We start from the raw sequence: 14,323 nt of genomic DNA on the forward strand, positions 1-14,323 counted from the left end.
AGAACCTCAAGGCGTCTATCGCAGCCATGTCAACGCCGCGGTGTTTTGCTTCTGTTGTTGCGCTACTTTTGGTCGAATAAACCACACGGAGACCGGGAAAAGTAATGGGAAGTTACGCCGGCAAACAATTGTCAAGTGTCGTCGAGGTGTGTGTTGGCGGGACAAGCGGAACGCCCTCGAAGCCTGCTGAAATAACATGCGTCCTAAACATCCGCTTTACATGCAAGGTGTTGTAAGTGCAGTGATTGATTTCAATGAACCGAAGAATTACACTGTTAGCACGGACAGCAACGAGTTTTTTTTTTTTTTTTTTTTTTGTTAACTTGTTAACTTAGCACTATTAATAGTAATTGTTTGACCAACTTTGGAAGTCAGCCGGGTCAGAGGTCACCTGAGGGTTGTTTTGAGCGCCTAAAGGGCTAGCTTTTGTCGTATGACGTTACTCCCGGCTTTTTGCTAAGGTTAGCACGCTAATGTAGCGAGCTAAATGACATTCCACGGTGATGCCTGCAGGTAAGTTTTGTGTGTCTCAAATCCAAATTTGTTTTGATGTTGTACATCTTCCTGTGACGTCACACTCTCCAAAAGCTTTGACTTCCTCCGATAGCATATCTGGTCAACAACCCTTCAATGTTATTGGACCTCAGAGCAATTGGCTTGCTGAGTAACAAGCTTATTAATTATATGCGATGCTAATATTAGCTTTCTCTAGTTTGAATATGTGGAGTATCAGCCGAAAAGGTGTTATGTCAGGATTCAAATGGGGAAATGGGATGCTGACTGTAATATTGTTTACCTTAAAATACTCGTGGGAATTGAGGTTTTGGCTAGTTACTTATTCTCCGCAAACCTGATGGAAATTCGCTTTTCCAGTCTTTACGTCCCTTAGAAAATGATCATATTCTCGAAGGCATATATTCAATAAAGTGCTGTACACACTCCTCACTGATTTGAGTCGATATCATGCTAAAATGACTTGTTTCCTATTGACCAGTGGTTCTTAACCTTGCTAAAAGTACCGAACCCCACAAGGTTCACATGTGTAATCACAGAACCCTTCAGAATTATCATCATTTTCTCACTATAAGTCACACCTGACAATAAGCCACCACCCACCAAATTTGGCACGAAAGCGGCATTCCTTCATAGATAAGCCGCATTAGACTATAAGCCGCAGCTGTCCTCACTGTATTATGGGCAGTGTTGTCTAACGCGTTACTAACTAACGCGTTACTGTAATCTGATTACTTTTTTCAGTAATGAGTAATCTAACGCGTTCATTTTTCTACACCAGTAATCTGATTAAAGTTAGTTTCCTTAGTGTCTCTGCGTTACTATTTTTTCATTGTCTCATAACGTATGTGGAATGAAGAATATTGTAGTCATGTACAAAAAGCATTTTGAATAGAAAATGCTAAAATAAAAGGTTCCCGGTACGTGTTTCCATGACAACCGCTTAGCTATTTCCTGTTTTGGTCTCGCGTCACGTGTTGTGGGACTGAGGCGGGTAGACATTCGCGCCGAGTATTGAGACGTTGCGAGGGAATGTTGATCTGTGGATATCCATGAATGAAGGAGAGTATTTTTCCTTCATTCTGGAGGGTATCAGCAAAAGGTTGGACCCCCTACATGCGCAGCCCTTTCGTAGCTCTGCCGTAACAACGACAGGCAGTCTACGCTCCAAGTTGGCAAGCTTTGTTTACATCATATGCGTGTTGCACATTCATGCCATGAGGTGATGTGTTCGTTTAGCATCTGTGGGATGTGTTGTAAGTCCAACTGAGTGTAAAGTGCTTAGTTGCCGCCACGTTTTGTGGCCAAATTGACCGCGTGTGTGTTGAGAGGGGTACTTCCGGGTTGTTAATGTGCACGGCTGCACACGCATCCGCGCCCGCCACCACCTTTGTGTTTATTGCACTGTACAATCCACTTGTGTGTTGTTGATTATTTTGCCGTCAGTTTGCATTGTTTTACATTGGCATTGATATGCTGTTAACCATAACCCGAAATTCTGAAGTTTTGACATTAGGCTTAATCTTAGAGTTAGCGGGGTTTAATTGGTCGTTGGAGTTGTATTTGTTAGTTTCAGGGCTCCGGAGTGGCTAAACTAGCGCGAAATTCTGATATTCCCCTTTAAATTCAGTCATCGGAAAGTCAATTACATGTGATGACATTTTTCTGTTGTCATTCTTATGTTGAGGCGGCAAAGGGAGAAAAATGGGTAAAAAGTAACTGATAGGTTACTTTTAAAGTAACTTATTTACTTTGATAATGAAGTAATCAGTAAAGTAACTAGATTACTTTTTTGAGGCGTAATCTGTAATTAAATTACGTTTTCAAGTAATCTGTGACAACACTGATTATGGGATATTTACTCCAAAAGATATTAACCGGTAACACTCTATTAATAAGAGCAAATGAACCACCATTCATTGCTTCAAGAAGCTTTATTTGGCAATCACTGCTCCCTTGGGGGAGACAGTCAACCTCTGCTGCCGCCTGCTGTCAACACTGTTGTTGTCCAACATGCCTCCCAGCATGCATTGCAGCGCTACAGATGTATATAACAATCAAAACTCATGTTCTGTGCTAAATATTTCTTCAGTTACTGTTTCAGTTGTTTCATTATTGCTAGTTATGTTATTTGGTACTACTTTATTTGACAGTGGCGCCATAAGGCTGTCATTAGACAATCATTATTAAGACATGGCAGTCATGAGCATTAATGAATGCTTATAAAAGATGTCATTTAGTGTTATCTGGCAAATTATCTCACTTTTGAATAGATGTAAAAGATCCAAGCTGGACCTAAATGGAGTTAGTGACATAATTTGCCGGATGACACTTCATGACATAAGCATTTAGTTATGCCCATGATCGTGTCATGTCATAATTATGACGGTCTTATGACGCCGCTGTCAAATAAAGTGTTACCTATTAACCCTAATAAATCAACTAATAACTAATAAGCTGCACTAGACTATAAACCGCAGGATTCAAAATGAAGGAAAAAAGTACCGGCTTATAGTCCGAAAATTACTGTAGATAAGAAAGCAATTTCTTTCTAATTCAAAACCGATATATCTAATTTAACAAGCTAATAATTTAGTAAATTCAAAATTCTTCTCATTTTTACAGCATGTTTTGTAAGCAGGTCAAAATTTGAGACCACGCTGCCCATTGGTCTGTTGTATTCCCTCATAGCAAGTGCGAGTTAACCTTCCACTGAGCAAACTAGTTCATCCTCGCATCAGATCGAGGACTAGCAGTTAAAAGAAATGGATTAAGCCTGTAAATTGGGAGCAAACCAGTCCAAAACCTGGTCTAAAAAGCCATTTTGCCTAGATGTAATCAGTGTACGAAAATAGGGCTCTGCATTTCTTTACCTTAGCCGAACCCCTTAGACTTACTCACCGAACCCCTGGGGTTCGATCGAACCTTGGTTAAAAAACACTGCTATTGACCTAATAACATGTCAGATGAATGTAATTAGATGTACTACCTTGTCTAGTAGTTGTTGACCACCCTGTGTGCTACATTTAAATTACAGGTGAGAGTACCTGGATAAAAACCGAGGATGAATTAGATAGGCCAAATAGGACAAAATCTAAGAAGAAAAACACCAAAAGTAAAGAGAGCTTTGAGGCAAGTCATTTTTTTGTATATTTGTCTGCTGTTTTCTTGCCATACGTCATGGTAGTTGATGTAAAAAGACGGGTCAGAGTATTTCCTCATTTTTCAGCTTGAGACTCTCAAAAACCTCCGTCTCAAGAAGGACGAGGAGACCGATGATGACACCACACATCATACGGAACTCAGCGGCAGTGAGTGGGAACGGGCTGCAAAAATCAACAATGGAGCAAACCAGGAGGAGACACTGCCATCAAAGTCTCAAAGAAAGCTTCCCAGTCAGCCTTTGCAAGACTCTGATGCAAGACGCAGGAGCAAGAAGGGAAAACAGAAAGATGACCCCAATGGAGACCACAACAAGGACGGTGATGAGCTGCTGCGGGAGTACCAGCAGCAGATGGCGCCAGATGAAGAGACACAAGTGAGTGAGGATTTAGGAAAGATGAAAAAGATGAAGCTGAAATCTGCCACAACGGAATCAGATATTGGGTACGTTTTTACTGTTTCAGTCTTGGTTAAGATTAATCATCCAATATTTTGTATTGATGTGATGGATTGTTCTTCCATCCATCAGGGATCATGACCAGAATAATGCTGCGGAAAGTGACATTCAGGACAGGAAGAAGAAAAAGAAGAAAAAGTCAAGTAAATGTACGTAATGATACGTTTTGTTAGTGTCTGGAGGCTATGAATATATTGTGAAAACGATGGAAAATTTTCTTTCATTATTATCGTCATTTATGAGGCAAAGGCTTTGTATTCTGTGAAACTGGTACTGTGGTTCCTCTACTTAGGTACGTCTCTACATATGGAATTTTCAACTCACGACACACCTTGGCTCATTATTATCTTTATTTATTAGGCAAAGGCTATGTATTTTGTAAAGCTGGTACAGTGGTTTCTCTACTTACGAATGTCTCTACATATGGAATTTTCAACTTAGAACTCACCTTAGCGGGAAAATATTGCCTCTTGTTACGAAAGAAAGGCAAAAGTACAGTATGCGCTGTTACTCGCAACCAAAGTTTACTGAACGTAACATTCTTATAGCTGCTCTGCTATTGGCTAATGCCTAGCATCTTCTTGGCATCCAATTGGCTAAGAGGGACCTCTACTGTGTGTGTATGCATGTATTCCATCGTCCTCTTCATTTGCCCCTCGGGCCAAGAGGTGTTCTGACAGCTTTACGTGAGTGTAACTTTTATCCGTGACTCTCTTTTTTTATTTTTGCATTAGGCACAACTCTCATTTTATTTTTATTGTGCAATAATATAATTTTGACATGTATTTGTTACATGTTTTGATGCATTTTTAATGCAATATAAAAGATTTATGTCAGAATTTGGGGGTTGTGGGGTTAGAACGGATTAGCGTCTACTTACGGAATTTTCAGTTTCCGAAACTACTTCAAGAACCAATTAATTTCACAAGTGGAGGTACCACTGTACTTCTATCAGCAATGGTGACCATCATCCACTAGATGTCTCTTGTTGAAAGAAAAACACACAGGAAAGAACAGCTGTCACAAGGCACCACATGACACAAACATATGGTGCATAAATATAACAAACAATTAATGAAAATGGATGAATTATAAGGTTGAGGAACACTGCAAAGTATGCTGACAATTCCTGCATTAATTTCAGCGTGTACACGTCTTCTTTATCGCTCTCATTCCCTATTTGTGTGGTGAATGATGCATTCAAGCAATTGAAAATGGCTGTCTTCAACAAAACAGAGAAAGACTTATAACTCACACGCAGCCACAAACATCAGTTTTTCCGTGTCACCCATCACTACGTTTTGTACCAAAGCATGTTAGCAGTTTCAATCTGGTGTGAATTTAACAAGTTCTCGTTTTATATAACCCTTTAAATGCTGTTACCAACAATAATTTTAACTCTTTGGCTGCCATTGGTCATTTCAGCAGAGCATGAAATGAATTGGACATAAATTCCCATTAATGTCACTGAAACGTGATTTTTCACTACCAGCACTTCCCTTAAATTGTGTACCTTATATTTTGGTCAGCGGTGGAAGGGAGCAACAACACTGCGCCAAAGAAGCCAGTTGCTTCCGATGAAAATGAAGGTCTGGTGCTTGGGGTATATGTACACCGAACAGACGGCCTCAAGACAGACGTGCGCATCTCGCATCCCATGGTGAAGATCCACGTGGTTGATGATCTCACAGGCCAGTACGTTAAGAAAATAGACAGGTGAGAAGGGGTCTTATATAGTTAACTATCTCATTAGCATCCAATGAGTTAATAGTTATTATGTTTGCACTTCAGCCATCGTCCCGTGTCGTCTTTTTACGAGCAAGACAGCGTGGACCACATCCTGCCCATCATGACGCAGCCATTTGATTTCAAGAAGAACAAATCAATCATCCCTGAGTGGAAGGAGCAGATCATCTTCAATGAGCCCTTTGTGCACTTTGTTGGGCAGGACCCCAACAGCCCTAGAGTTATTATTTTTTTTGAGGTGACGCGCTCACTAAATGCTCCGAATTGCAAAACTTGAGAAATATTTTTGAGTCGATAATTTAGTGCCTTCCTTTCTTACTTAATTGAAGATCCTGGACTTTCTAACCATGGAGGAGGCCAAAGCCAACGTTGATGTTGCAATACATGAGCGAGGATTCAGAAAAATTGCATGGGCCTTTCTAAAGGTATTTTGTGAGGCTCCAGTTTGCTATTAAAAGGGGACTTGCCATTGAAAATTCTGATTGGGGTATGTATTGCTAAATAGTAGATGAAGGGTCTTGGGCTAGTGTGGGAAAAAAAAAAGTTTAACTCGCTGGCTGCCATTGACGTCTACAAGTTACATTTACAGCAGAAGTATGAAAAGAGCCACATAATTGGAGGTTTATTCTTGTCAATGGCAGTGAAAGGCTAAATCAAACCCTTGCAGTAAAATGTAAAATACAAATATAATGTTGAACAACAAAAATAGAGCAAAATTTACATTATGTTTACATGCATACATACAATACATGTATATTCATTGAATTTATGAATGAGCGTGTTTCTGGTGGCCACCACCTGCGTTTAATGATGAATGAAAATGTAGAATGTGTATCTTGTGTTGTTTAGGTTTTTTTCTTTTTTTTCCCCCACTTTCAGCTAGTTGGTGCTAATGGCGTGCTGAACACCGGTGGGAAAATCCGCCTGCAGCTCTATGTACCCCCTACATGGGCTAAGAGAAAGCCCTGCACCATCGAAGTGGTAGAGTGGTGGCGACATTACCCCCGGGTCAAATATGCATCCACCCTCTATGTCACAGTGAAAGGCATTAAGTTGCCACAGCATGTAAGTGGGACAAAAATAATTGCTGCTTTTTGGGTAGGTTAGGTTTTTGGAAAAATTATTATTAACCCTCAAAAAGACTCAAAACTGCAGTAGACAACAATTTGACCGCCTATTGTTTTTGTTCTGAAAATTATTCAGGTGGATCCGAGTATTCGTTCCATGATGGCACTGCAGGAAGAGCGAGGCAGCATGTCATATTGCGAGCTGCAGGATGACGTTAACATGACGTCCACGCCTCACTCCAAAGAGAAGGGTGCTTCGGAGTGGAAGTGGAGCAGGATTCCTGGACAGGTTAATGTCAAGGAATACGGAGAACCTGTTTTTACTGCAATTAGAATACATTTGAGACTTATGAACACTGCTGTATTATGTATGAGTCTTAATGTTGACACTCAAGTTGTTGTTCTTGTGGACACTAACTTTGAGGCCTTCCTCCACTGTTATTCATGAATCAATTGTCTTGAAACTTGATAGCTATGTAGTATGGCCCAGTATCTACCATTTCTTCGAGCCTGATTTTTTTTTTTTTTTTGTATCGGGGCTGATTGATTATTTGTAGACTTCATGTTCTCTGTAAGTTGCGTGTTAGCTAGTAGAAGGCTTGTGTGCACAGCCTTCAGCCTGTAGTGTGCTGTAGCACAGGGGTCCCCAACCTTTTTTGCACCACGGACTGCTTTTATTTGGGTCTTTTTTTCACGGACGGGTGGTCTGTCAAATTTTGAATCCTTATAAAATTTTGCTCCCAAAGCTTTTGTGGCGGTAAAAAAAGCCCTCTTTTAAATTCAGTTAGACTCTCAACGTTATTCAACGATGCTAAAAAAGTATTTACATCATAAACATACATGCGCAACACGAAAATGGCGTAAATTAATGCTTAACGACACAGCGAAGTCGTTAAGTGAGAGAGCTGCATGCAGTAGTTGTGTGCAGCTAACATGGCAAACGTAAGTTTATATTCCTTTCTTTAAAGAAAGTTTGTAGTGTGTACTTTGGAATTGCTGCGTTCGCGGTCATTTATAACGTTACGCGGATGCCAAATTTGTCAGAACACCGGCAATGTGCGTCAGAAAAATGCAGCAAATATATAATAACATTTGTTTTTAGCCCCGTCGTGTTAAGTGCAGGGAAAATACAACTCACCCGCTGAATCAGTGGGAGGCCTGTGTGCTCTCCTGGCGATGTCAGGATATTTCGAAATGACTTTAATCCAGAACCTCGGTAGAGTTGTTGTCTCAAATGTACGTTTAAGGTCGACGTGATTTACGATCTCTACAAGCTTACAGTATATTCCTGTTGCATGGACATGCTCGAATCACTCGGTTTATTCACATACGGGTCACGAATAGTGATTGAGAAGTAGCATAGATTTTGTTTTCTTCGAGGTTGTAGGCTCATCTTCTGGCTCGTCAGGTTCCCTTTCCCCCGTAAAAAATCTGTCCAAAGACGTCTGTTTGTCAGTCATTCTAGAGTAGGGGCTACTTATTTCCGGGAACAAATGTGATGCGCCCGTCCAACGTCATACATCATTATCGAGAACAAGCGCACATAGGTCTACAAAATAAGAGATGTACTGCTAGCAGTCCAATCAATGGATTTCTATGACGACATTCTATCCTGTAGTATTATATATAGAGTAGACAAGGATATTGGTGTGTTAAGGGGCACACGCCAAAGTTAATTTGTCCAGAATGCAGTCATTGATAAATTATTATTTTTGTGCGGCCCGGTATCGATCCACGGCCTGGCGGTTGGGGACCCCTGCTATAGCACACTCGAGCTTGTTTAAAACTTGTATTGTACACTAGCACTATCCATAAAAAATGGTTCCTTTAGAAATGTCATTACTTGGAGGAAAAGCACTGTTTATTACAATAATTTATAGGTAACATTAATTTGTAAAACCACTTTATTCCTTTCTACTATTTTTAGACAATCTATTTTTAGCTTTGAATTACTGTTAGATCGCACATTTTTTGGGTGTCCAGGATTAATTTCAAGCCTTTTTTTGACAGGTGTGTCGGATTCCCAATAAGCCAATGCTAGTGTTCCGTGGAGGCCAGATGGGCTGCTTGACGTTACTCTTCTCTCATGCTGGGACGCTTCTCGCCGCAGCTTGTGCCGACAGAGATATGTTTCCTGTTGTAGGTGAGTGATGTGTTGTGTGTAAACCTCTACTGTCTTTGTGGAAATCTCACATAAAAATCTAATTTCTTTTGCAGTGTTTGAGATTCCCTCTGGGAAAGCTTTAGCAGTTTTCAGCGGCCATCTTAAAGTTGTCTACGAACTGTGCTGGTCTGCAGATGACAGACATCTTTTATCCGTCTCTTCCGATGGAACAGTCAGGTACCATTTTAAGACTTGACTTGCTCAAAAGGTATAGGTTGCAGTCAGAGGTGGGTAGTATCGCGTTTCATGTACTCCGTTACATTTACTTGGGTAACTTTTTGAGAAAAATGTACTTCTAAGAGTAGTTTTACTAAGCGATACTTTTTACTTGAGTAGATTTGTGAAGAAAAAACGCTATTCTTCCTCCGCTACTTTGGGCTACACAAGAGTCGTTACATTTTTCTTCTTTATTGTACATATTAGATTTTTTTTTGCCAAAGATACCAAGAGTAAGTCTACCAATGAGACGTCTCAACAATAATCACATGACTCCATTACACCAATTTGACGCAAGCTTGCCGTTCCATGATCATGCCAGCCTTTTCAATCACGTCGCGTCGTTAAAGCACCGTAAAAACTGAAGTACATAGTACTGAAGACAAAGGCTAGGTTCATACTAAAGGGTCTTAATGCACAAATCCGATTTTTTGTCATATCTGTTTTTTGGCGTGCCGGTTCAGACTGCCTTTGCCCATTGAGACCATTCAAGTATTACGCATGCGCACTAATTCGCAGCCCGACACGCGCTGAGCAAGAAGACCCGCCTGCGCAAAAGCATCAAAACAAATGACCACACTTGCTGGCTGTCATTCGTCATTCCAGGGATATCATATTTTGCTTTTCGAAAAAGAGGACACAAATAACAGACATAAATAATCCCCGTTTAGGCTTATATTCAAAGTTTATATGGCTGGATAGCATGCACGCACTGTCCGTACATGTCACACACACATATGGGCAGTTTGCCCCGACCCGTGTAAGCAATGTTAAAATATTGCTCATATAGAGCAGAGAGAAAACCGATCATTCTCGGGCTTATCCTCAACCCATTTTTATTTTTTTATGACTGTTGTCAAGCCCGGCCCTTCCCCAAAAGCCGTATTTAATGCAAGCTAGGCGCTAGTAACGCACAGCTGCACCGCTACCGTAGCGTCTCTCTCGCTCTTTAATGACGTAATTGCTGCATGAATTCCAATTTGGGATACTTGACAGTACAGACCGCCATGACATTCTGGAAAAATGTGGCCCAGATCGAATTTGAACCACATACGAAAGTGACCCAGATCGGATTTGAAATGGTCCAGTTCTATGCGATTTGTCACGTTCAGACCGTCAAGTTAATGCCTCACTCGAGTTGGAAAAACACGAAAAAACCGGATTCATGCATTAAGACCTGTAGTATGAACGTAGCCATAGAGCGCTGCCTACAATATGACTTGAAAGCGCAAATTTAAACCTCTCTCCCAGTTTTTATTTGGCACCAATTGACCATGGAAAACCGGAGATATAATCCTTTTAATTTCATAATAGTCACTATGAAGGAATTATTGACTATTGAAACTAGGAACTATTTTCTCCACTAGAGGGCATTCATGCTCTTTGGATGAATAATGCTTCATTACTGTCTTTTATTTTTCTCTTGCCGGAATTCAATTTTTTTTTTGTATTTCTTTGCTTTAAAGTGGTTATATAATGGGTTATTGTACAGTATCATTATAAGAGTTCGTCTAGATAAGTTTGTGCTGAGAGAAAAAAAATACCATTGTTTACAAAAAAAAAACTCAAAAATAGGCAGTTACTTACAGTGTTACTCATTACTTGAGTATTCTTTTCACTGGGTACTTTTTTACTTTTTTTGGATGACTACTTTTATTTGAGTAATATTATTTTGAAGTAACGCTACTCTTACTTGAGTAGAATTTTTGGCTACTCTACCCACCTCTGGTTGCAGTACCATCATTTAAATGTTACATATTAATAAACCCTAAATCATTCTTCTGTAGTGGCACCAAGGGTCTTCTCTTGACAACAAGTTGGCTTGTACCTGGAAATAACTCTCCATCACATGAATGCACCAATGTTATCAGAGTTACAAATCCAACTATGTGTTGGCCGATGCACTTTAAGTGTGCGCTACTACACAGAAAATCACCCTTTGCTTAATTACCTCATTTTGCAGGGAGTGGGATGTAGGACACTTCCTACCAACTGCGCGGAAGGTTCTGCCACACCCATCATTCGTATATTCTGCACGGTACCACCCAGCGGCGGAGCACCTGGTGATCAGCGGCGGCTACGACTGCGTAGTCCGAGCGTGGAGACTTGACGTTGACGACTTCAACGGCCTGCTCCTACGTGAATTTGAAGCTCATGGCGGATTTGTCAATACTATTTGCTTCGACACAACAGGTATAGCTCATTTTACTGTGATGCCCCACAAAAGATTGGTTTGGACCCTGAATGTTGTTGATTCCTGCAAAATCTAAGGACACAGGATGTTCTCGGCGGACAACACTGGATGTATCATGATGTGGAACACCTCAATATGCGATGACGAACAACAGCCTTGGCGTCACTGGTGTGTGGAGAAGGTATCAGAGAGAGCACATCATACTTTAGCTAGAGTAGGGATTGGTCTGTAAAATATGAATTAAAGCATGCTCAATGCGACTTACAGGTGCACACCGAGGCAGACCTCACGGGAGTGCCCATCAACATGCTGCAGGTCCATCCAAACGGGCGGTGCCTCCTCATTCATGCCAAAGACAATGTCCTCAGGAGTTTGGATCTGAGAATGTAAGATCATGTTTCAACCAAAATAAATCAGAAATCTATCACCGTCAACGGAAATTAGTTCTTTTATTTTTAGTTTTTACAAGATTGACGAAGATTTTAACGAGAAAAACATGAAGTTACATTTTCCACCAACATTGACAACTATTGATGATTATGGAATATAATATGTTGCGTTATCAGGACGTATTGAAATCATTGTACTGTATAACCCCATGAAACTTGCAAAGCCTGGTGGTACAGAAGCCCACCTTGTTTTAGATGAATTTAGAAAATGCTAATACAAACAAGCAAAAATACAACTTAAATAATTTAACTTTTTTTTCACTTAAACTCAATCCAAGTTAATCTGGCGGGGTGCAAGACACGTCTAGTGGCCTGCCAGGTTTATAAAGCACTGAGGGAAATCCTGCTGTACTTTGTATGAAAGCATTCCTATGCAGTTGATTTACAGCTGCTGGTCCTCTAACGTAACAGAATTTTCGGGGGTTTGTTTTTTTTATCTCAGTATGACAATGATTAAGTTCACCGGGGCCACTAATCAAAGAGAGAGGATCTACAGCACCTTCACGCCATGCGGCAACTTCATCTTCTCCGGCAGCGAGGATGGAATGGCGTACGTTTGGAACACTGAAACCGGTGATCAGGTGGCGGTGTACTCGGAGCTTAGCTACAGTTCAGCCTTGTGCGGCGTGGCCTTCCACCCTCATGAGAACATGGTGGCCTTCTGCGCCTTTGGGGAAAGTCAACCTGTGCATGTTTACCTGCATGACAACAAAGGTAGAACTGGGTGCTACTGCCTTTACTCTTTATGAAGCACTCAATTAACTTATTGGTTGCCATTGACAGCACTAGACGTCAAATCCTTTTTGAATGGAAGAGGCTGGCTGCGAATAATAGCTTTCAGTCCTCCCTGTCAAAATGGTTTGGACAGTGAAATATGAGCATTCACAGCTAGTCCTCACAGTTTAAAGGAATTGAATGTCTTATCGTTGACAATGAAAGGCAACAAGTTAATTGTAAATATCCTCATTTTTATATAGGTTCAGTTTTTTCCATTTGTAAATTTTTAAAAATATTTTTTTTTCAATTTTTTAATAGAAAGATAAAGCTGTGATTATTCTGTGTATTTCAAATAATAACTTTAATTTTTAAAATTTCAAATAAAAAAGGAATATTAAATTTTTTTTTAAATTATTATTTAGTGTTATTGGGATCCATCCCCATAGAGTATTTGTTTTATTCATTTTTAGTTTTGTTTCTATAATTTACAAAATAATATACAATTGTAAGTGGACACAATATTTTGAGTCAAATATGCCATACATATACAAAATATTAATATCGTGGCCCACTTGACCCAAATGGTGATGTCAAAGTACTGTATGTGGACATCAGGTCTTTATTGGCCTGTTTTTTTTTTTTTTAATGATCAAAAATAGTCAGTTGCCCTATAAAGGGATCAAATAGATTTGGCCTATTTTATTCTTTTTCTCACAAAAATTTGACTTAATTCAATCAAAAGCTATTTTATTATATTTTGTTTATTTACAGTGTCCCAGCTGGAAGTGCGCAAAATAAAGGAGCTCAGGTCTGAGTCAAACACACCTGACACGCTTAACAACACACCAGCATTAATGTCCTCGGATCAGTTGAGCCAAGCAACCAGACAGGCGTTAAAAATGCAGCGAGTCAAAGAGCAAATGGATTCTGTCCTTGTAAGTATGTCGTACAACCCACTCCCCCCCCTTTATAGACCGTTTAACATAGCGTGTTTTGTTTTACTTTTTTTAAGGAACCACATCACAGGTCTTCATCTTTTGAACCAGGTACCGTCCAGCAAAGTACAATATATCAGGATGTACGAAAGGAATATACTGTTCTATAATCCCAATATAATCTAATAAATGCTAGAACAAAGGATGGATTTTGGGGTTAATACGGCCGTCTTTATTGCAGTGTAAGGGTCATCTTTTCCTGAATGACAGATGTGATATTATATATACCGTATTGACCCGAATATAAGACGGCCCTGATTATAAGACGACCCCCTTTTTTTTCAAGACTCGTTTGAAAAAAGACTTTTTGGACACAAAATAAATTTTTATACAGAAAATAATTACAGTACATCCGAAAGAAATGATTATAACAATATATTTGAGAGAAAAAACATGTTATTTTGCCTCATTCAAATCTTAATATCTGAACATTTAAATATGTAAACTAAAGTGCAATCACATTCGTACATGAATGACTTCTGTTTTTTTAAATGTAAATAAACCAATCTATTTTGATAAAACAACAAAATTGCAATAACCGCATTAACCATCAAAGTGAAGTCTAACTCACTGTAGTCTTGAAAGAAATCTGAATAAGGAAAAACATTGCAATAAAATGATACAAACTGGTTAAACTTGAGCG

The 14,323-nt window shown here is 39.7% G+C and overlaps 1 protein-coding gene across 2 annotated transcripts in view; it reads left to right on the top strand.

Annotated features, from left to right (window-relative positions):
- The window catches only part of ahi1 (Abelson helper integration site 1), a 22,702-nt gene continuing 8,379 nt past the window's right edge, over positions 1-14,323 (top strand). The window contains exons 1-17 of one of the 2 annotated variants that reach the window (XM_057860234.1): positions 1-227; positions 3,551-3,645; positions 3,743-4,119; positions 4,205-4,281; positions 5,662-5,848; positions 5,924-6,116; positions 6,208-6,303; positions 6,758-6,943; positions 7,082-7,234; positions 8,956-9,088; positions 9,163-9,286; positions 11,289-11,518; positions 11,597-11,700; positions 11,787-11,905; positions 12,411-12,682; positions 13,457-13,620; positions 13,698-13,731. In XM_057860234.1, coding sequence (XP_057716217.1) covers positions 197-227; positions 3,551-3,645; positions 3,743-4,119; positions 4,205-4,281; positions 5,662-5,848; positions 5,924-6,116; positions 6,208-6,303; positions 6,758-6,943; positions 7,082-7,234; positions 8,956-9,088; positions 9,163-9,286; positions 11,289-11,518; positions 11,597-11,700; positions 11,787-11,905; positions 12,411-12,682; positions 13,457-13,620; positions 13,698-13,731 — 2,575 coding nt within the window. In that variant the 5' untranslated portion in view covers positions 1-196. Of the gene's footprint in view, positions 514-3,550; positions 3,646-3,742; positions 4,120-4,204; positions 4,282-5,661; positions 5,849-5,923; positions 6,117-6,207; positions 6,304-6,757; positions 6,944-7,081; positions 7,235-8,955; positions 9,089-9,162; positions 9,287-11,288; positions 11,519-11,596; positions 11,701-11,786; positions 11,906-12,410; positions 12,683-13,456; positions 13,621-13,697; positions 13,732-14,323 lie in introns of both variants that reach the window. The other variant, XM_057860235.1, reaches the window with a different exon arrangement.

Source organism: Corythoichthys intestinalis, chromosome 15 (genome assembly GCF_030265065.1).
Source record: "Corythoichthys intestinalis isolate RoL2023-P3 chromosome 15, ASM3026506v1, whole genome shotgun sequence".
Classification (NCBI taxonomy): domain Eukaryota; kingdom Metazoa; phylum Chordata; class Actinopteri; order Syngnathiformes; family Syngnathidae; genus Corythoichthys; species Corythoichthys intestinalis.